Consider the following 23,445-nt stretch of genomic DNA (forward strand, 5'->3'; position numbering starts at 1 on the left):
AGATGCACGGTTTTCTTACCATCTGATTGCACCCAAAGTTATCATCTGCATGCTACAGTAAGAATGCCCAAAGTATTCTGAAAGGCAAGTTGTGATTGCACTCATCTTCATACTGGAGCTCAGTGACACCTAAGGGGAATGATGCTGAAGGGAAGATGACTTGCCCAGACCTGAAAAATGCTTCTATGTTTAATTGACAATTTTGAACCTAGGTGATTTTAAGTCAGCTTGATGTGGAACGATCATACTGCCTCCTGTGTGCAATACTTCTCATGCTCCCATTCTCCTCCAAAGGAAAATAAGTCTTTCATGTGTGTCAGTTCTAAACAGAATTCCTTTTTTGGGTGGGAGGCAGACGGGAATACCAAGCAGGAATACGAACAACTGAACACCTCAAGGAAGTTTCTGAGAAAGTCATGAAAGTTGAAGAAACTAGGAATATCTCCCATCTTTTCACCATTCAAATGATGGTGTATTTACTCATCACAATTCAGAACTGCAAGAAAGGGGAAAATACTCTTGCATTTTGGTGTGTCTCCCCATCCACATCTGTAACCTTTTTTTGGCTGTGGACAAGGTCTGAAGCACAAATGTAACCATATTCAACTGAATGTCATTAGGGAGATCAAATGATGAGAAACCCTGCCCTGATTTGCATGGAACTCTGAAATTGACTATTCTGAGGTGTTGTACATAATGGAATTCCTGGAGATGATGCCAAGGATGTTGGCAAGTCTTTGGGTCCAAGTCCCAAGTCTGAATCGTTGGTACCAAATCCTGAGTCCCAAGCCCTAAGTCCAAGTTCCTAATGAAAACAAGCTTTTCCCCCTAGGAAAAAAAGAGGAGGCAGTGGGTGGGTTCTGAGTCACGAGTCAGATTCGAGTCTTAAAAAAAAAATCCCTGAGTTGAGTCTGAATTGGGTTGCTGGTGCGATTTAAGTCTGACTTGACAATGAGTCACACAACTTGAGTCCCCATCCCTGGACGATACCAAGATACTAGATACCACAAATTGAAGAGATGGCCTTCTTTCTCTCCCTTACCAGAAACTTTGTTGTGTATTTGGGTAAAACAAATCTGAATGTGTTTCTTGGGAGATTGTAGGTGACAGGAGTTGTCAGGGAAATGAATGAGAGATTTGTTTGTTATAGCCCTGTTTACATAGACACTGTAGGCAGTTGTTCTGAATATAAATCTTAGCCCTGAGGGAGCCTGCCATTTGAACTTAGTGCACAGCAAGCCAGATTTCTTGCATCGTTGCTTAGATCGCCAGTTTTCACAGTTGTGAGGACTCGGAATTCTTCTGAATAAACTACAACTTCAGAATGAGCAGAACAGTATTTTCAAGAAGCAATAGAAGAGTTTCCGTTGGTTTGAGTAAAGTTGGATAGTAGACCATATCTTTCTATAGATTTGCCATATTCTGCAAGATTAAGGGGTTACATGTTTGTCCTCTTTGGATACCATATCTTTGTATGGCAGATCTGTGATTAGTAAACATAATCCTGGATTGTCAGTGTGCTCTTTATTTCATTAAACAGACCACTTGGGCAGTTTCTGGATTTTTCCTACTTCACTCACTGCTTTACCTTGTTCATTGTCAGATGATGTCTAAACAAAAGGATGGGTACAAAACATGGAAATCTTTTGTGTCTGCGTATCCTATAAAGGCTGGGAAAATAGAGAAACAAGTCTGTTGAATGGGTAGTCAGCTGATATATAATGAAAATATGAAAATCAAATGAATCAGGTTCTGGTTTAATGTAGAAGTTTTATAGAAACAAAAAGAGAACATATACTCTGCAAAATAGCTGATCATAATGGCTTAGTTCAGAGGGTTATTCTGTGGAATTTGAAAGAGCTGGTGAAGTTAAATTCTGTATTAGATAATTACTTATCTTGTAAATAATGCATAAATATTTGCTTAGAGTTGGCTTATTATGAAGAGCTGTATCTCATTTGATGTAATTCTGGTATCAGGGATGTAATGATGTAGTGGGAATTGAACTACTTTGCGAATACATTGATGTAGTGGGAATTGAACTACTTCTGAAGTGGTTCATGAATCCTGTTAGGATTCTATGTAGAAACATGTACATTCAGAACATGTTTTATTGGGTTTTTTTATTTTTATGTAATGTAATTCTTACCTGTCTTAACTACAGCCATCTCAAGGTGCTCTATAAATTCTTAAGATCAGAAATTAACTTCAAAATGAAATTAAATCAAGCAAAAGGATGGTATATAATATAACTTTCAGTTAATGCTAAACAAATCGAGTCTGTAAAATCCCCTTAAAACAGCACCAGATCAGGCTAGCCATCCTTATATTTTGGAAGGGAATTCTTCAGAAGAGATGCCACCACTGAGAAGACTGTTTCTGGTACAATCAGCCTTACAGATGTTAGTCATAGTTTAGGAAGGAGGTGCTCCAGTGATGCTTTTAACACATGGACAAATTTATAGGCCATTCTTAAATAACTTGGACCCAATCTGTTTAAAGCTTTAAAAGTTAAAGCCAGTACTTCGAATTGAGTCTGGAAATCCCACCTGCCTTAATGCAGTTGGTACAGAAGTCATTTAGTCTAGGCTGGTTGATTATTTGGCTATCCATGCTAATGGACACATTTCTGTTCATTGACCTCTGTGATTATGAAGTAGTTACAGCAAACGAGCCTGCTAGAAAACATGAAGTGGCTTAGGATTTCACTGGACAGTATTCTACTGTGATTGCTTTTATTGAAAAATGTGTCATACTTAGAGCCAGGATATTTGTATTCGTCTCCCAGGGGAAACGAATACAGGTATCACCACCACAGGTGGCTGGGCCCTTTTAGCCCTCCTGCCAGAATAAGCCCGGTCCACTTACCAGGCTTCATGTGGCATGCTCGGCTGACGTAAGAAACATCGTGCCAATTGTGGAAGTAGCCCAGTCAGCTCTTCTGCGCCTCCCTGCATGCACTTCTGTCCACTCGGCAGCTGAACGGGGAGACTCATCATCCCGCCTCCTCACTGGGGTGGACATCAGCATGGGGAAGTGCTGGCTGGCCTATTTCCATAATTGGCACAATGTTTCCTGTGTCAGCTACGCTCACCACACGGAGCCTGGTAAGTGGACCAGGCTGGTTCTGGGGGGAGGGTCAAAAGGGCCCAGCCATCTGTGGCGATGATATTCAGATTTGTCTTCCCTGGGAGACATACGAATGTCCCATCTCTAGTCATACCCCACAGAAAAATACGTCATACTCTGCAGACGTGCCACATTCAGTAGAATTCAAAAAGACAGTACAGTGGTGCTTCGCGTGGCGATTACTTCGTTAGACAAGGAAATCACTTGACGATTAGCTTTTTGCAATCGCTATTGCGATCGCTAAACGATGACTGAATGGGCTTTCTTTGCTTAACGTTGATCGGTTCCCTGCTTCGGGAACCGATTTTTCACTTAATAATGGTCAAAAACAGCTGATCGTCGGGTTTCAAAATGGCCACCCACTGTGCAAAATGGCTCCCCGCTGTGCTTTAGGATGGATTCCTCTCATTACAGGCACTGGAAAATGGCCGCCCTATGGAGGATCTTCTGTGGACGCTGAGGTATTTCGCCCATTGGAATGCATTGAACCAGTTTTCAATGCATTTCAATGGGCTTATTCATTTCGCTTGATGAGGATTTAGCTTAACAGCAATTTGAACGGAACGAATTATCCTCGTCAAGCGAGGCACCACTGTATATTGTTGCTTCTGAACAATTGGGAGGGAGAGTCCAGGTTGGTAAGACTCTTGTTCTCTTGCCATGTTGTTTCATTTTCCAGAGGATTATTTATGCTAGTTAGTAGCAAAATAAGGTTCTTGTATGACCTTATATCTATTATTGTATATATCCCCCTGTGGCCTATAGCCCAGTTTGTGAGATGTTTGATGTTCTTCAGTGTTACATGTTTGTGACTAGAAATGGGTGTGAACCAAAAGGTCATGCCAGTTTGTCCAACAGCCCAACAAGTGTTCTGTAGTTTGGCACCCTGCCACTTCCAGTGGGTAGCCACTCAGAGGCAGCACCCAGAGAAGGTGGGACAGAGAAGCCAGGCCACTGCCTCTGAATGGGTGCCTGCTGGAGGGGTTGGGGTGCCAAACCACAGAACACCGGTTGGGCTGTTGGCCAAACTGGCATGAACTGCCGCTTTGTGCGCATATCTGGTTGTGACATATCAGGAAGCAACTGTGTTCTGAGAAGAAGTAAGACAGTGTTTAGAGTTCGGACAAGCTACAATTTCGGATGGGGAATTCTGCAAGTTCTAGCCTAAAAATAACCATTTCCAAGCCCTGGCAATGTGCTGCTGGCTTTATCTGAAGAATAGAAAACTGTATTGCAAGTGAACATCAAATACATATGGTTGTTAGACATAAATAAAGGCTATCAGATTAGAAAAGTACAGCTCATAATGTGTGGCTCTTGAAGGTTGCCTTTTGTTGTTTTCCTTTTAGTGGGCTGTCTGTAAGTGGAAATGGTACGAAGTGGTTCCTTCAGCAGTAGGACCCCTGTATATGCGGGGGATCGGTTCCAAGCTGTCCCATGGCTACTGAATAGCACGGATTATAGCTAACAGTCTGTTGCATCCAGGACTCCACTGTACCTCTAATTTGTATCTTGATGGGCCCACTATGAGTAAGAGCTGAGTTGAAATCATTAGCATCCCTCCTCCTGCCAGCCAATCCAGCTCTTGAAAATCTATAGGTATTTTCATGTAATATTTTTAATATTTTTAGACTGTGTATAAATGAATCAGTGGATATTGATCCAGCAGATACAAGAGCCCTACTCTTTTATCTAACAAACAGGATTGAAATATTTGAAGTGAATAAATAGCTATCTTTCTGGCAGCAGGGAGCAGGTTTTAGTAGCGAACAGAATGAAAGACTTCTTTATACTGCACATAGACTAAAAGATAGTGTACAGTTGAATTATGGCATTTTTTTGCTATAAGATATACCGACAGCCACCAACTTGAGATGTTCCTTTTAAACTATCTGTTTGTCCACTCTGGAAAAAAATGTTGGGTTAGACATACCTCTGATCTGATCCAGCACAGCTGCTTCTTGTGTTCTTAATCCATGCTGTATTAAGCTCTGTACTGAGCTGAATTTGGATGAGACATATGCATGATGAATAATGCCAAGTTAGTGGGCTATTGTTGAATATCTAAATCTGCTTGCAATCTCTCTCTAGGCGTCTTGGTGCCGAGCTTGGAAAATCTGTGGTATATCAGGAAACAAATGGAGGTAAGTTAGGATTTTTACTTTTGAGTTTTAAAAAAGCCAGTATCTGCTTTTCAGCAAATTCTTTAGGAGAGGCTTACAATAAAATAGCAAAATCTTAATTAAAACAGCAAGTCATAAATTAGAAAAACATTCACAGACGAATGAGATAAAAGTCAACATAACCCGCTATTCACCTTGAAAAGTGGTATGGCATGTATGTACAAAGCAGTTCTGTGTGACATTGAGATACTCACAAAAAGAAATATGCTTCCAGATTAGCCTATTTTCCTTGCCTAGTTATCAGAGAAGTCCTCTGTAATTAAAAAACCATTAATTTCTGAAGCCTCAAGTATGGTTTCTATTCATAAACCCATTGCTGTTTTCTGCTTTTGGAAAGACATTGTAATGAGCCCTGCTGTGAACTTCTACTAATTTTTACTGAAACAAATTTGTTAAAATTCATTGGGTGGGTGAGCCTTAGGCAAAACTATTCTATCCATATGTTGTTCTGCTTTAGTGGATGTCTCATTGTGTTTTTATGCTTGTAAAACATCACGATCATCTTATAACTGTAGAGGTGGAAAGGATCTTATGGATCAGCAGTCCTTTTTTGAACTGTGGACTGGTTGAGGGGCAGGCTTCGTGTGCTGGGAGGTGTGTCACGCATGCCTGCGAGCGCGACACACCCACTGTGCGTGTGTGGGGGGGCGAGATCCATCTCCACGGCCCAGTCCTGGGAAGCACACAGACCGGGGGGCAGAGGACTCCTGCTATGGATCACTGAGTGCAGCTCCTGTCAGGCACAGTGGGTAATCGAACACCCAGTCTCTGGCTTTGCGGCCAGATCCTTTAGCCGCTGAGCTTTCTAGCAGTCCATCTAATGATTGTTTGCTAGATTTTTTTTTCTGAGAGGCATTGTAATAGCTGTCTTTAAATGTTTGAATGACTGTTATGTAGAAGATGGAGCAAGTTTGTTTTCTTTTGCTCCAGAAGGTGAGCTCCAAAGTATGGACTGAAATTATGAGAAAGGACATTTTACCTAAACATTAGGAATAATTTCTTGATAGGAGTTGTTTGATGGACTGCCTTGGAAGATGGTAGGCTCCTCTTTGGAGACATTATTTATTCTTTTTCTATTGAAATAGAGGCTTGGAAGGACACCTGTCAGAGATTCTTTAATTGAGGATTTCCTGCTTCAGAGGTGGATTGAGTTTGATCACCCTTGATTTCCCTCTCAGCTCTACAATGCTGTGATCCTGTGACCCTGTGCAACGTTTTTATTTATCAAAGCGATGTGGGATGGAAAAATTTCCAATGCTTGATTTTTCTATGGAAATATTTCCACATCATATATAGTCAGAAGCCGACTGCACTGTGCCCAGGAGAAGATTGTCATACATGATTTTTCGTGTACCATGTGGGCAAATACTGTACAGTGGTGCCCCGCTAGACGATTACCCCGCATGATGTCAAAATCGCTTGACGATGACTTTTTAGCGATCGCTGGTTCCTTTGGAGGAAAATCCGCTTTACATTTAATAAGTCTCTGCTTCGCGAACCGTTTGTTCGCAAAACGATGTTTTTTCCAGCTCCGCAAAATGGCTTCCCTCCCTTCGCAAAATGGCTGTTTTCTGGACCCCTGCTAGAGAAGATAGCGATTTAAAACAGCTTATCGGCGGTTCTCTATGGGCAGTCTTCGCTGGACAATGAGGTATTTCCCCACTGGAACACATTAACCGGTTTTTAATGCAATCCAGTGGGGTTTTTTTTTCACTTGACGACGATTTCACTTAACAGCAATTTTCCTGGAACAGATTATTGTCGTCAAGCGGGGCACCACTGTATTGTATATATATTTGCCCACATGGGACATGAAAAATCATGTATGACAACCTTCTCCTGGGCACAGTGCAGTTGGCTTCTGACTGGGTCTGGTCCAGGCTTATACATGGTGTATTTTTTTTCTCAACGGACTAACGCATGTACACACTAAGCATACTAAGCATATTTCTCTTTCACAAAATCTCTTGCTTCTCAATCAGTCACAAGTACAAGCAGTCAAGATAAAATGTGATAAATTACCTGTGCCCACAGACTCATGCCCGTCCTTTAGTGAAATAGAATGCCCAACTAGCTGTGCATTTTTCTCAGCTTGAAATGGAATTAGGTGTTTCTCCTTTTCCTCTCCTTTAGGCAGCTATCCTTTTTATTTATTTAAAGTAGTGGAGAGAGAGAGAGTGTGTGTGTGTGAAGTTGAAAGTACTACAATTATATCTCGGCAAAAGAAATGTATACTGTTGATTTATGATGTAGCAGGTACAGCTCTCTTTCAATATGTGTCTGAAGAAAACAATAGTGTTCTTTCAGAACAGTTATTTTTTCTTAACGTAAGGGAAGTACTGTCTATTCTATTCTCTTTACATTATTACAAACATTCAATTAAAATAATTTCCACATTAAGTTTTGGATGTGTTTGAATATCACTTTTCAAACAAAAATGGCAAATCAGATAACAATATTTAGAGCAGTGGAAATTTTTACAGTTCTACTTTTTCTAGGAAACCCACATCACTGATTTATTACATTTATTTTAGCTAACTTCTAAAAGGAGCTCAAGGTGACTTATATTTTGCTCCTCCTCATCCCATTTAATCATTGCAATTGTAAGGTATTATAGTGTCCTGGGAATTCCTGACTGGGCCAGAATCATTCTAACTATTTGACTATTTAAGGTCCCCCCCCCCCCAGCTAAATCTGAGCTGCTGGATCTCCTTGCAAAAATTAGGATCTCAAAATAGCTTAAGAATTTTAAGACCAGGAGCACCTCTGTCTTAAGTTTCTGGATTAAGTTTCAATTTATTCTCCCTCATCCAGTCCACCACTGACACCAGACGTTGATCTGAAACAGCCTCCTCAGATTTACCGTAGATGGCAAGGAGAGATAGAGTTGGGTGTCATCTCCATATTGATGACACCAAACCCCCAAGCTCTGAACAACCTCTCTCAGTGGTTTTATGTCGTTGTTAAATAACATAGAAGACTAAACAGAGCCCTGAGGGACCCTGCAGGCCAGCAGCCAGGGTGTCAAAACAGGTATCTCCGAACACCATCTTCTGAGTTCTCCAGGAAGGACCAGAGCCACCATAAAACAGCGTCTCCAAGTCCCATTCCAGAGAGATGGAATGGGTATTGTGGTCTGTCATCTATTTCTTTTTTCCTTTTTTCCCCCTTTCCTACTTTGTATGCCACAATATTCCTCTCCCATATGTGCCTTTGCCTTGCACAGGTGATGAGCTACTGGGCTTTGTCCTGCTCCAGTTAAAAAGCTGGGGCAGAGAGATGGGGTGGGCTGCAGCACAAAGGCCCGCACGAAGGCATGTGGAGGCCCAGTAGTAGCTTCCAGTCCACAATTTGAAAAACACTGCCTTGGACTAACTTGGGAGAATCCTGTTTAAATATTTATGCTTTTTCTGCAGAAACAAGGGTTGAAATAAAAGAGTCAGTCAGAGGCCAAGATGTGTTCATTATTCAGACAATCCCTAGGTAAGTTTTCTTTCTCTGAACAGCTTTTTGTGGATTCACTTCAAATTGTAATTGTTGAAGATCCAGATTCTTGCTTTATTCCTTCTCTATCTGGAATGTACCAGGAGGTCTGCTCTTGTCAAATTTTGTAGAAGACACCAAGAACAGCTCATGGGTGCTGCTTGATTTAGGCAGTTGAAGATTCTGAATAATACTGCCCTTTTATGGGGGAGGTATGTAATGCAGCCTTGCAAATAAGCCCCATAAACACTGTTGGCTCTCCCTAGCAACACACTCATGTTTTGTTGCTTACCTGCCAACGCATATCTGGGTTAGTAACTTGTGATAAAGAATCAACCTTAAAGCAAAAGTAGATTGCCCCTCTTCTGTACTGGGTTGCTTGAAGGCAGTGTGCATCACTGCCACAGATCAGTCTGTTGCTGGATTGGAATGATGGGTGTTCAGCAGGATTACAGAATGTGTAGGGAAAGTACAGATGAAGTAACTTAGGTGGCAATGGTCTCATGATGCAAGGAAATTAGAATGTTGCTATCTCCCCTTCCCCCTTGTTACTACCTCTCAAGAAGTCTCAAAAAGTTGAATATTGATTCTTTGATCATATTTGGCTGTAACATTTGGATTTAAAAGTGGAAAAATACTGGTCAATAGCTGGTGAAAAGAGTGTCTGCAAAATGTAGAGTACTGGCAAACCATGGTGGTTGTTCTATAGCCTCTGCCACCTTAAACCACAGGGGAAATTGCTGCATTGTTAATTTTTTGTCTTAATTACTTGGAGGTGGGAATGGTTTATGTAATCCTTGGCTACTTCTTTGATGGTGAACAAAGCTTTCTTTTGTATAAAACAATACATCAGTGCAGTGTGCTGTAGGTAGAAGACAGAACAGCCCAAGGAACATTGGACAGCATGTCTAGATGAATGGAGTTATTTTCTAATGGAAAGTTTACAGTGAGAAGAATGAAAGAGCTTTGTTAAAACTTGAAGTGGAATCAGTAGCGTATCATTTAGAATTAAAAGGCTACTGAGGGTTATCTTAGATAACCAGGAAAGCTTATGATCCCAATCTCATCATGCAAATGAAAGAAAAAAAGTAGCTTGATCAAGAACTATATTTGAAAGTGTTTATCTTACGTGCTTCCAGACACAGAGCTCCACATAACACCTTCAGCATGTGTAAAAAAATAATGGGATCTGTTCATGTCTTTTCACCACATGATGACTTAGCTGGGTTGACCCCTACAAACACTGCTACCATGGTCCCTCATACACTTGTCTGTGAAATCATATGTGTATAAATATATGTTGAATGTAGTGTTAGCTAATGATATAATTTACATATATAAATATATAACATGAAAACTGTATAGGCTTATGCACATCAGTATGTGATATATGTTAACTAGTGTATTTTTCCGTGTATGAGATGCCCCATGTATAAGACATCCCAGCCCCCCCCACTTTTCTAACCCAAAATTAAGAAATCTTAACTTAGCTTTGAGTATGGCAGTCTTGTTATGAGGCATGTATCCAGTTATGCCACACGCAGGCACATAATGATGCAATTCATTGTAGTGATTGATGCAGTTGAACTTGTGCACCAACAGGATTGTGGTCAATATTTCCTTAGTTTTGTTCACTTAAATCATATTTATCAGAATTCAATTTAATAAAAAGTCATTTTAGGTGGAAGATAGAAGCAGTTAATAATAATAAATTTTTTGGCAGCACTTTTCCTTTGGCAGCACTTTCCCAATGCTGTGGGAAGATATATTTTCCATAGATAATCACAAAGCTTGGAAGTAAAACGCTAAAAGTAATGATGCTCATTCTTGTTAAAATTATTTTTTAGTGATGGGGTTGCTGTTGTTTCTTATAAACACTGTAGTGAAGGAAGTTAATGTTAGGATTCTGGGGAGGATTGATTGTGATTGGTGCTTGTTCATTACCTCTAAATCTTGCCTGTTCAGAAAAATTTGTACCATTGGGAACATTTTCTTGTTTCATTAAAAGGCACTTTATGTGTCAATCAAAAAGTCAGATACTGCTAGTACACTACCGGCAAATAATGCTGCTGAGCAGTTACAACTAGTGGACTCGCTTTCTGAAAAAGTAATGTGAACACATTGACTTTTCAGCGATACTTCCAAGATCTGGGCAAAAGCATTCATTCTTATAAAAGCAACAAAACCGTTTTTTGTTCCAATGATGTTTAAATTGTTCTCACTTTGCCAGGAATGCATGGGGGGAAAAAACCTTACCACAGGTAATTTGTGGCTGGTAGGAGGAGACATGTTTCTCTGTACTATCAATTTTCTCTCTCTAAATAGTGCTTCTAATACTGTTTCTCCCTTATGACAGTGTGTCAGGTATGTTAAGTGGTTTTCAGACCTAATCCTTGGAAAACCTCTTCTAAACTGATCTGGTTGCTAAGGAAAACTTGTGTGTCTGTCTTTGAATGAGTTTATATTGCGAAGCATTATAGGTTCATGTCAGGATTACTGTTAGTACAAGGGGAGCATGAATCGGGTTAATGGAGCCTTATACAGACCAAAAGTGCATTTTAGAACATGTTTCAAAAGTGCATTCTAGAATACATCCCGAAGTATATTTAGGTTAAGGATTATAGAAATCAGGTAATGGAGTACACACTCTTTCTCTGGGCGGCTTGATGTTGTTAACTTCCTTTTTAGCAATCCCACTAAAATGCTAAGAAATGGAGGACTTTAAAAAATTAGTTATGGTATTTGGGATGGCACTCTTTTTGTCTTCGAGGTTGCTGTTTCTGGAACCTCAGTCGAAGACGGATGACTGACTCATATTTTAAATTGTTTCAGAGATGTCAACACTGCCGTGATGGAACTATTGATTATGGCTTATGCACTGAAGACCTCCTGTGCCAGAAATATCATTGGAGTAATTCCTTACTTCCCATACAGCAAACAAAGCAAAATGAGGAAGAGGGGCTCAATAGTCTGCAAACTTCTTGCTTCCATGTTGGCTAAAGCAGGTGAGTGAGCAATAATATTGTGCCTCTACAGCTGTGCTTAATAGTAGCTAGTTTCACCCCCCAAAGAAGTTACAAGGATTTACTGTCTTTGGAGGGATCTCCTCTCCTGCTAAAAGAACAAATTTCATTTTTGCAGGAAGAAACACTTGTTATAAAGAAGGCAGCAAATTTGAGTAACTATGAAAGTATTCACAAATGTTGAAAAGGTAGCAAACTTGCAGACTAATTTGGTGTAAGTTGCTATCTTCCTATGTCACAAATTTGTTCTAGGGAGAAAAGGAGTGGGACTATGGGCTTCTCCTTTGGCATTATATGGAGGAAACATGAAAGGAAAGGAAATCAATAAAAAAGCAACATCTGTTTTTGTACATTAACCTGTTTTGGATGTTAGGCCAGACATGTATTTGAGAGTTAGATGTTTATTAGAACATATGAGAGTGATAACCAAGGTGACCAGGTTCACATAAGGATTGTTGTCTGAGAACCTTGAACCTTGACACCAGTCACGTCTGCGTGTCTGTCCTCAGAATCAGAATGTACCTTGACTGAGTGTTTATGAAAATATTAGCAGAGAGCACCATGTTAAAGTCTTTTGCTGTGTTCTGAATTTGTGTTTTAGTGACAAAGACCAGTGTTAGCCACATTTTGTATTTGATGAAAGTACAGTATCTGTATCCCATAGTGCATAAGAATGTATACCATGCATGTTTTCCCCAACCTGAGAGATAGGTTACTCTAAGGAATTAATAAATGTAAATGAGATGCTTTGTAAGCCTCTAATATTTTGATACACAGTTCAGGTGCTTGAACATGATTTATGTCTTCTTTTGCCTTTGAACTCAGTGACTTTAATCTGTGCCCTTTTTAGGTTTAACCCACATCATCACTATGGACCTACATCAAAAAGAAATCCAAGGTTTTTTCAGCTTTCCTGTTGATAACTTGAGGGCATCGCCTTTCTTGCTTCAGTATATACAGGAAGAGGTGAAGTAATTTCAGTATTTAAGTCATAATTTAAGACTGATGTTTGGAATTGCTCATACTCATGAAGCAACAAAATATGTACATGAAGCAACAAAATATGTACAACTTCTCTCGTGGTGGAGAGAATTCCATTAGTGAACATTAGGAAACTCTTTACCAGTGGTCTAATGATCCGCTGTTTACGTTCTCTTGGATCGCACCTTAATGGGGCAAGAGAGTTTGAGCGTGTCAGGGAAGCTAAGAATAATGCTGTCAGGAGGCTCAATTCTTAGCAGGATCTGGGAAGCATTGTCTATGAGTTTTTTGCCCTCACATTCCTTTTTTTTTGGTACCATCTAATCTAATGTAAACTTATAGGTTTGCTTCTGTGGCATTTTCATTGGACTAAATAAAGTACTGCCTAATTCTAAATTGGCATAATGTTCTTCTTAGCCAACCTTACTACATAACTTTATCAAAATATCCCAAAGTATTTTACTGTTCTCGTTGTTTGGTTTATTACTGGGCAACCCATTAGTAAGGTTTTTTTAATTATGGATAGCAGTCAGGGATGGAGTTGATCCAGATTAGCACTTCAGTGCTGGTAGGGATGGAAAGAGAAGCACAGCCCTTTCCTACATGACATTTACCTGATTAGCATCATCCCACTCCCCAGCACTGCTGTTTGTCCTGTAGAGCAAAGCATGGATGTGCCTTTTGATAGCTCTGCTTTGCCTGCATAGGAAATACATGCTAGAATCAACTTAGACTTGGACAGTTCTTGGGCAGCACTTTAGTAGATTGAAACAGGGGGACAGTTCTTATTTCAGATAAATGATTTGTATAAATTAATAGGTTTAATCCCAGCTTGTGGTTCCCTGATAAAGCTTATTTACACCTACATATTTTTAGTTGTTCCTGAGATAGGATCTGCCGAAATTCATGAATGAGGTATCAAAATGTAAATACTTTGCAGTACTGAGTTCAGCGATTGTATTAAATTATTTAGAAATTAATTTAAGGTGAATGAGGGCTGTGTCCACTGTGTTTTGGGATTGGTGACAGTGTTTCTCTCAGCTTTTATTATTAAATTTAAAAGGATATTCTGATGAATAGAAGACCAATTCATTCAAACTGTGCTAAGTTAATGGAGTTGCTCTGCTCATGTAAAATCTCACATCCTTTTCTCTTTTCTGTAGATTCCTGATTACAGAAATGCAGTAATTGTAGCCAAAAGTCCAGATGCTGCAAAGAGGTATCTGCAATTTAGTTCTGATATGAATAAATATTCCACGTCTGCAAAATATATTTGTCTGTTGGGAGAAATGACTGTGCTATGAAACAGTGGCGAATGCTTGTTTCTGGCACAGCAGAGAGACATGCCCACGGTTCCTTTCCCCAGGGGTGTACCAGGAACCCCAAGGAGGGATGTGTGGAGGCTGTGTAGCCTACTTGCTCTAAATACCAGTGGGAATACTTTTCCTACCCACCACTGGAGAGCTCATCTGTGAGCAGAGAGGATAACCAGAAATGTTTATAGTGTAAATTCATAGGCGTGACTCTAGGACTAATATTTATAGAATTGCCACGGAAATATTGTTTTAACACTTTCCCTGGCAGGTTTAATGTTTAAAAGGCGTGTACCTCTGCACATTGTTGGATAACCATCTCTATAGAGGGGTTTGCCCAGTCCCTACCTGAGAAGGCTATTGCCAAGATGATACATACGTTAGCATTGTTAGGTACAGATATGAAAGGTGGAAAATGAAAGAAGCAGGCGGGAAATGAATGGACCAATTCAACATGTGGTGTTGCAGGGGAACTTTACAGATACAGTGGTGCCTCACTTGACGACAATAATCCGTTCCAGCAAAATCGCTGTAGAACGAAATCGTTGCCAAGCGAAAGTAAAAAGCCCATTGAAATGCATTGAAAACCACTCAATGCATTCCAATGGGCGAAATACCTCAGTGTCCAGCAAAGATCCTTCATAGGGCGGCCATTTTCCGGTGCCTGTAAAGCCCTATACAGCAGGGAGCCATTTTGAAAACCCGACGATCAGCTGTTTTGATCATCGTAAAGTGAAAAATCAGTTCCCGAAGCAGGGAACCGATCATCGTCAAGCGGATTTTCCCTATTTAAACATTGCTATTGCAATAGCAAAAACCTCATCGTTAAGCGAATTCGTTGTGGAGCGGGGTAACTGTTAAGCGGGGCACCATTGTACCATTGACTGCCAGAAAGATAGACTTTAACAATGGACTCTAGCAAATCCTGCCTAAACTCTGTCTAGAAGCTAAACCATCTAAACTAGAGCTGTTCATTACTGGTCCTCAGTGCTTTGGGCATTAGTCTCCCCCCCCTTTTTTTTTTTTTTACTATATTGGATTTATATAGTCTAGACTTTTTGCCATTTACACAGGGAAAATAAAATGCACAAATATATATGATAATAGCTTGCCATTACAAAATAAAAATGTGTGTATGGTTAACAATTTAATAAGACCTTTAACCTTGTTTTGAGAGCAAAGAAGAAAAGACCATACAAAAGAACAGTATGATACCTAGTCATTACCACAATAAGACACAGGTTTATACATTTAAGAGTTTGCAATAACTTTGGTCTGGTCTTCAAAAATGCATTTGAATTACATTTTTAAAAAGTATACCTGTTGGTGTCTGCATAAAATTTGGGTAAATTGACCTAGGTAATTGTGACTGACAAAGGGGTGAACTTTGGCTGCAAGCTCAACTGAGATGCACCCTGAGATGCAACCTTAACAAAAATTACTCACCAGAGTACAGTTCTGACTCCAGTCCTCTGAAGATGCCCATGGCCACAGAGACTGGTGAAACATTAGGAAGAACAACTTTCAGAACACGGCTAAAGAGCCCGAAAAATCCACAATAACCTTAACAAAAATGCCTGATACAATTTGGGCTAATAGGTTTAATCACTTTGAAATATTTTCAATTTATTCCCCCTTTGTCATAGGTTGTTTTTGTTTGTTTTTGGATCTGTTTGGTATGGCTAATATCTATAGATACTTTGAGGTTGTCACAAAGAGGGAAGCCTATGAAGACATTTTCTCAGACATTAATAGAAATGATAACATCAGCTTATCTTTCTCTCCCTAGTTATTGATAGGGAAAATGTCATTTCATGCTAGTCTTTGCAGCACATCCAGAAAAAACAGCATCTTGCCTTCATATTAAGCTGAACTTTGCTGAATGTGAATTGGAGTAGTTCTGCTAAAACAGTGATTAAGAAAAGAAGACTGAGGGGAGATCTGATAGCACTTTTCAAATACTTGAAAGATAGTCATACGGAGGAGGGGCAGGATCTGTTTTCGATCATCGCAGAGTACAGGATACATCATAATAGGCTCAAGCCAGATTTTGTCTAAAACCTAAGTGTTAGAGTAGCACAACAATGGAACCAATTACCTTGGGAGGTGATGAGTGCTCCAGTGCTGGAGGCATTCAAAAGAAATCTGGACAACCCTCTGTTAGATCTGCTTTGATTTGGATTCCAGCCTCAAGCAAAGGGTTGGACTCGATGGCCTTATAGGCCTCTTCCAACTCCATTATTCTATGATCCTTTGATTATCAATAGTTGTTAAATGATTATTAAGCATTAACTGTTGGCGAAAAGCAAATAGATACAGAAATTTATTTGCTTAGCTGTATAAAGCATATAGAAGCTAAACAAAGAAAATTGTTTTGTTTTGTTTTTTGGAAGAGGTTTTGGAGCACCTCTAATATGCTGTTATTTTTATGTAGGGCCCAGTCTTACGCTGAGCGGCTGCGGCTAGGACTGGCAGTCATCCACGGAGAGGCACAGTGCACAGAGCAAGACATGGATGACGGACGGCACTCTCCTCCAACAGTAAAAAATACAACATTGCACACTGGCCTGGAGTTGCCCTGTATGTTTTAGCCTTTTTCTGTATTTGTTTTGTTTGGCTTGTGAGGCAAGAAAGCCCATCTGTGTTCTCTGTGGAAGAAACAAGCTCTGCACGTAATAAGTTGTCAAAGTGTGTGGTAGCAATCGAAAGGCAGATCACAGGCCAGGTCTGATCAGAGCTTTTGAACTGCACATACCTCCCAGAGATAATCTAAGGGTAGTTGTATTGTTGCTTGAATACAGCTGAGAATGATCAAGCAGGGCAGAACCTAGTTCTCACCGAAGCAGTGAATTGGTGTCAAGGCTATATCACATCCTGCTGCTGGTGGGGCTTACATCATGGAATATTTCTCAGTGCAAAACAGGTTTCTTCATACAGAGAACAAGCAGGTTAAGAGCAAGGGTCCTGGTTCTTTTCTTGCATCTAATTTTCTCTTTGCAGAGGAAAAATAGCATGAGTACTATATGCATCCCAGTATACCCCATACATGGGTTTGTTGCTTCAGTAGGCAGTGACTCTGAAAAACAGCCAATCAAAATAGTCTTTTGTACTGTAAATGCTTTGGCAGGATGTCTCATCAGTCCCTTACAGGCCGTTCAGTGCTGCCTAATTAGGAAAAAGAGGACAGTAGGAAAAGGTTGTTCCTGTATTTTGTTCGGAACTTGATTGTGTGAGTAAACGTTTCTTTGTGAGGTTCCTATTTCTGTTGCTGCAGGTGACAATCACTGTCATAGAAATCACAGTGAATGCATGAAAAATTAAAAGGGATGTTGTTGAAATAGAAGCAAGTGGTAGCATGACTTCTGAAGTCCCGTCATACAGTCTTGTATAAACTTACAGATTTTTCTTCCATATTTGTCTGTTGTCAAGAATATTCTGAAAGTGTGCCATATTCTATGGTTGTTCTAATTATTCTATAAAGAACAAAAGCAGCAAGGAAACCGATTTGTTATCTGTCCTCCACTTCTTTTCATATTTCAGTTATTGCTAAGAACCATATTTTATATGGTTCTACCCTGTGTTGCTTTGTTGTAAAAATATTACGCTGCATTTGATAACTTTTATTCCTGTGTTAAAATAGAGCCACCTGAAAATACTGTTCTTTAACATAACAGAAGTCCTGAGTCCTGAGAAGTTTAAATCATCTGTATAGAGTCTAGCATTTAATCATTAGCAAAGGACTTCAAAACTTAGTTGAGCAAAATACACACACACACACGTTTGTAGCGCTGTGAATTAAAATCAGTTCATTAAAGGCCATTTCGATGTTGTCTAACTTCAGTAAAAAAAAAGGTAATCTTACTTTTAGACTTAAAATCATTGCTGAAAACATTGCATTCCAAAGGAGTGACTCATTGCTATCTTATATTCAATGAATAATTAGATGAAGTTGTAGCGGAAACACTTCAAATCACTTCCCTATCTTTGAGTTATGTGACCCTAGTTAGTGAACGGATTCATTATATATCAGAATGCACCACAAATCTTACTAGTGTTTTATAAAACTGACTGTAAAGCAAGATTTTCTTTGTTAACTAGGTTAATTCCAGTTGAAAATTAAAACACAATTAGTGGTACTTAATATGGGACATGCAGAGGCTCTCCACTTAATCAGGAAGGTGTGCGGTGGGGCTCCCCGCCAGGTGCATCGAGAGCTCCAGAGCGATGTTTCTGTGTGTACTCCTGTTTTAAACATGTAGACATCAGAATAAAAGCCTGTGGGGTGGCTGATGTTATTTCATTTAGTTAGTCCATCCCTTCCTTCCTTTTATATACCACCCTTTTGGCTACTAAGGCCACTCTGGGTGGTTACCATGAACGGTCTTTGAGTTTATTTGGCCTTTTGGTTTGTGGTTCTGTAATTAAGGTAGTTACCTTTCTGTTGTGGTTTTCTGCAAGTAATTTTATTTATGGCTTTTGTACACCACCATGGAATCTAATGTTTAGCATTTTAAAAATAAATGTTGAGGCAAGGTTATTAAGTAGAATCTCTCCTCTTTTCTTGTTGAAAGTAGCCATGAAAGAGGTTGTTTCAATAGGGAGGTTTCTTTTTAAATTCATTATGCAACTTGTTTCAAAACCCGTAATTGTTAAAATTTAACATTATTACATACTAGGTTGTTCCCATTAACACCCTTTCCCATTTTTAATGCCTCATGATGTTAATCATGAGGCTGAACCTGGACAAGACGGAGGTTCTGAGGGTGGGTGCCCCCACTGTTGGCGGTCTGGGTGACTCTCTCTCATTCAAGGGGGGGTGACCCTGGCCGCAAAGAATGGGGTCCATCTGGACCCGGCGCTCACGATGGAAACGCAAGTGGCGTCGGTGGTCCGCACCACCTTCTACCACCTTTGGCGGATAGCCCGGCTGCGACCCTATCTCGATGTGGGGGCACTCACTACCTTGGTGCATGTGCTCGTAATCTCAAGATTAGATCACTGTAACGCGCTCTACGTGGGGCTGCCTTTGAGGCTGATGCGGAAACTCCAAATGGTGCAGAATGCGGCGGTCAGACTCCTTAGCGGAGCGAGAAAATTCCAACATATTTCTCCTATTCTGGCCACGCTGCACTGGCTGCCTATTCGGTTCCGCATTGACTTCAAAATATTAATGCTGACTAAATGGTTTAGGACCTCGATATTTGGCGGAACGCCTACTCCCACCAAGGTCTACCTGTATCACCCGCATGAGTCAGGAGGTGAGGCCAAGGAGCCTGATGCTAAGAGAGGCCCGTAAGGAAAGAACTAGAAACCGGGCCTTCTCGGCGGTGGCTCCTCACCTCTGGAACAATCTCCCTCCAGTGATTCGTGCGGAATTTGGCTGGCACCCTCGCTGGGTGTTTTTAAAAGACAGTTAAAAACTTGGCTATTTAGGCAGGCCTTCCCTCCAGTCAGCTAACTCTTTTTATTTCTTCTTTTCAAGAGGGTGAATTACCATCTTGGTAATTCTTTTTTAAATTAATTGTTTTAATTAATATAGAAATTGTATTTTATGACTATATTTATATTTTATATTGATATATTTTATGTTGTAAGCCGACCTGAGTAGACATGGTCTAGAGGGGCGGGGTATAAATTAAATAAATAAATAAATAAATAAATCTTGTAACTTTCAAGCCAGAGTTTGAACTTGCCCTTCGCCATCTATACTGCTTGCTGTAGAACTATAACCCCATGACCCCTGCATTTGTATCACATACTCCATATCATCAGAGCAAGCCATATGAGAGTTTTCTAGCAAGCAGCATTGAACTAAACTTTAGTGCCCTGGAAACAGGACCAGAATTTCTTTGGTTCTATTATCACATGATCTCTTTTGAATAAATGAACTCTTTCATGGATATGCATTTTGTACTAGTAACTTTGTGAAACACTTTAAAGAGGTTCCTTTAACTAGGTCTCTGATCTATGACCCCTCTGGAAACAATGGTAGTATTGAGTTCATTCCTTTTTAATGAAACCCAATTCCTCACTCAGGAGAAGAAAACCAGAGATATTAATTCTGAGATTTATTTCATCTCCTTTTAGACCAATGTGATTTTCTTCCTCTTAAACGTTAGGTGAACAAAAGCTTGTTTCTTTTTCCTTTAGAGATAATTATTCAAGTAAAAGAAAGAATCTTTCTAAAACTGGGTAGGTCTGCACCCTTAACTACTGTTCCATTAATTTTTTTTAGTGCACACTTCAGTAAGTCCAAAGAAAGGAGTTAATAAAAGTATCCTGACCTTCATTATGTTTAAACGTTGACATACAATTGCAATATTATCTTTCTTCATGATAATAGAACATTTATTTGTTTCAGTGGCATTTACAAGTAAAATAGAGCTAATTTTTATTGTTTATCTGAGCTTAATGTCCATCTGAATAATTCTTTATCTATTCTATTTGATGTAAAAAGAATCTCTGTTCTTAGATACTAGAAGCCACAATACCTTTCGATATTGTATACAGTTCAGTAGAAATGCATGAGAACTATGCTTTATATTTATTTATTTATTTATTTATTTAACTTATATGACGCCCACATTACCACAAGAAAGGTGGGTACAACAAAACTGTGATTGTGAAATAATTTTTTGATTTTTCCCCCCTTAGTGATGATGGCCAAAGAGAAACCACCAATAACAGTAGTTGGAGATGTCGGAGGTAGAATTGCCATAATTGTGGTAAGGAACAAAAGGCCAAGAGGGTGAATGGGATTTCCCCCAGTTTCATCTTTTTAAATTATTTATACCTAGATATAGCTGAGATTTCAGTTCCTGGGCTTGAAGCCAAAAGTTCATTGTTTCTACTGGAACACTTAAGCAGTCATACAATATCTTCCTGTTTCATTTTTTCCCCCTGCTTCATTAAATAAGAATGTTGTACTTCAGTGTTAGGTGTTTATTACAGCACACTGTGGTATAGACTTCCCAAATGTTCCCATTTCATTAAATGTGTAAAAAGAAAACAATGCTGAGATGGACATGAACTGCAGTTCAGTGGTTTGACCCAGTTTGGCACCACACCTGCAGGTGTTCTGTGGGTCTGGCACACTCCCCTCTCCTGCCTCCTCTGCCTGTTCACTCATTCCTTGGGCAATGCGTGCTTCCCTCCGCCTCCTCCAGCAGCCATCCACTCAGACGAGGAGGCAGGGCAGGGAAGCCTGCAGCACTACCTTTGAGTGGGCAGCCGCCAGAGGAGGGGAGTGTGTGCTGGGATGGCTGAGTGGGAAGTCACACTGAGGAGGTGGGAAGGGAAGCATGCATCACTCAAGGAATGGGCAGATGTGCAGAGGAGGTGGGAGAGGGGAGTGCACTGTGCCGGTGGAACACCTGTGCAGATGTGGCAGCCGACTGGGCCAAACCACAGAACTGCAGTTTGTATCCATCTCTAATCCTGATCTGGATGGATTGTAGCTCCTTTCTTGTGTGCACCACTTTGTTTGGAATTACATGTTGTCCTCAAAGCCGAGACTCTGCAGTATAGTAGTCTTCCTATTTGGGGGAGTGTTTGTTTGAAAATCCTAAATTGAGACATCAAAGCCCTTCTGAGGCTTGTGAGAAGCTTGCCAGTGTGACAGTGGTTTGGTTGGGGTGAGCTGTGTTTTAGATTATCTGTTAGTCCAATAGTAGCTCTAACAGATTTGGTGTGTTGCCCCGGCTCTTCACTGCTTCCCAGGCAAGTACCAAATGTACTGCAGCTTATGCTGGTTCCTCCACAGTCCATGTGGCTAGCAGGGCCTTGTCCCAAAACTGTATATGATATTCAGTCTACATTCTGGCTTCTCACAACATGGAGATATCATTGGGGAAAACATACCTGTGGTGAGATCTGCTGACAAAAGCACAGAGCTGTAGTCTGAAGCAATCTTTGGAAGCATCCGGTTGGAACAGTGCACAAGAAAGCCATTGTTGTGATGTCAAAGTTCTTTGTAGCTTTTGGACTTTCAGTCCCCAAAAAATGGATTCTGTCCAGATTTCCCCAAACCTTAGGAGAAGGGGTTTCCTCAACCACAGATCATAGTAATGCATGACCTTTATCATAGTAATTGTTTGTGGGCAGGTAGAATATACTTGCTGCTATAATATTAGTTGGTAACATACCAAAACTTTGCATAGTGGTCACAATTGACTAGATAGGCAGGGTATAAAATGAATGAATGAATGAATGAAGGAAGGAAGGAAGGAAGGAAGGAAGGAAGGAAGGAAGGAAGGAAGGAAGGAAGGAAGGAGTTGCAGCATTTCCAGATGATGGCAGAGGCCTGTGGGGCAAAGGAGTGTGGTTTGGATTTCCTAGCAACTTCCAGGTTTTAAAAGACATTTCCTTTGATTCTCAGGATGACATCATTGACGATGTGGAAAGCTTTGTGGCAGCAGCCGAAATCCTGAAAGAGCGCGGTGCTTACAAGATCTTTGTCATGGCCACTCATGGGCTCTTGTCTGCAGATGCTCCACGCTTGATTGAAGAGTCATCAATTGATGAGGCAGGTATCCATAGGTGGTAGATTGAGGCCCTTGTCTGTAAAAAGGAGTGTGTGTTTTTCTGTTTTAAAATATTAGTATCAAATCATGGGGTGTAAACCCACTGGTAAGTTGTGTGTGAAGTGCAAGCCTGTTGTAGGTATTAATTATGGAGGTGTAAATGACATTAATATGTAATTGTTAATGGGTAAAGCTAACTGTCATGTTTCAAGGGAAAAAGGATTATGTCATATCAACAGCTTGAATGTTCACTTCCTGTGTTAATTTGGCTATTGTGACCTTGGAAGCTCACTACCAAGATTAATGTACTGTTTTCACTTCATCCTTTTTCCATCCTTGCACCATATATACTATACATAAACCCATGGCCCAAATCTGAGGTTCATGTACCTGGAAAAGGGGGTTGTATATCTGGGAGCTCATTCTAAAATGTTAGTCTTAAAAATATTACTGTATATTTTTCTTTCCTTCTATTTCTCTTTTTTTAGTATAAGGTTATCTTGATTTCTGCCTTCATTTCTCTTTTCCTAAGAGATCTAGTAGCTCAGAGAAAGTTCATTTGGTTTAAACAGTTTTTCTGAAATTGGAGACCAAATGTCTTTCTTTTGTCAGTTGTAGATAAATAATTGACTTAAAACTAAACCTTATAGAAAGAGAATCCCCTAAGGTTTATTTTTCTAAAGAAAATAAGTTTTCTACTTTACCCTGAGCTGTACCTTTCCTCCTCTATTTGCATTCAGCAGCTATTTTTCACGTAGCTGTAGTTTTGCACTTCATGTTTCCAGACTGTGAGTTAGATCCAGAATCACTG

General features: G+C 40.1%; 1 protein-coding gene across 3 annotated transcripts in view; it reads left to right on the top strand.

The window, feature by feature from the left end:
- Positions 1–23,445, top strand: part of PRPSAP1 (phosphoribosyl pyrophosphate synthetase associated protein 1) — a 43,881-nt gene that overhangs the window by 14,745 nt on the left and 5,691 nt on the right. For all 3 annotated transcript variants that reach the window (XM_072990494.2, XM_072990495.2, XM_072990493.2), the window contains 8 exons: positions 5,221–5,273; positions 8,729–8,795; positions 11,628–11,800; positions 12,669–12,784; positions 13,963–14,018; positions 16,547–16,692; positions 20,767–20,837; positions 22,490–22,640. In XM_072990494.2, coding sequence (XP_072846595.1) covers positions 5,221–5,273; positions 8,729–8,795; positions 11,628–11,800; positions 12,669–12,784; positions 13,963–14,018; positions 16,547–16,692; positions 20,767–20,837; positions 22,490–22,640 — 833 coding nt within the window. The remainder of the gene's footprint in view (positions 1–5,220; positions 5,274–8,728; positions 8,796–11,627; positions 11,801–12,668; positions 12,785–13,962; positions 14,019–16,546; positions 16,693–20,766; positions 20,838–22,489; positions 22,641–23,445) is intronic.

Source organism: Pogona vitticeps, chromosome 2 (assembly GCF_051106095.1).
Source record: "Pogona vitticeps strain Pit_001003342236 chromosome 2, PviZW2.1, whole genome shotgun sequence".
NCBI classification, from domain to species: Eukaryota; Metazoa; Chordata; class Lepidosauria; order Squamata; family Agamidae; genus Pogona; species Pogona vitticeps.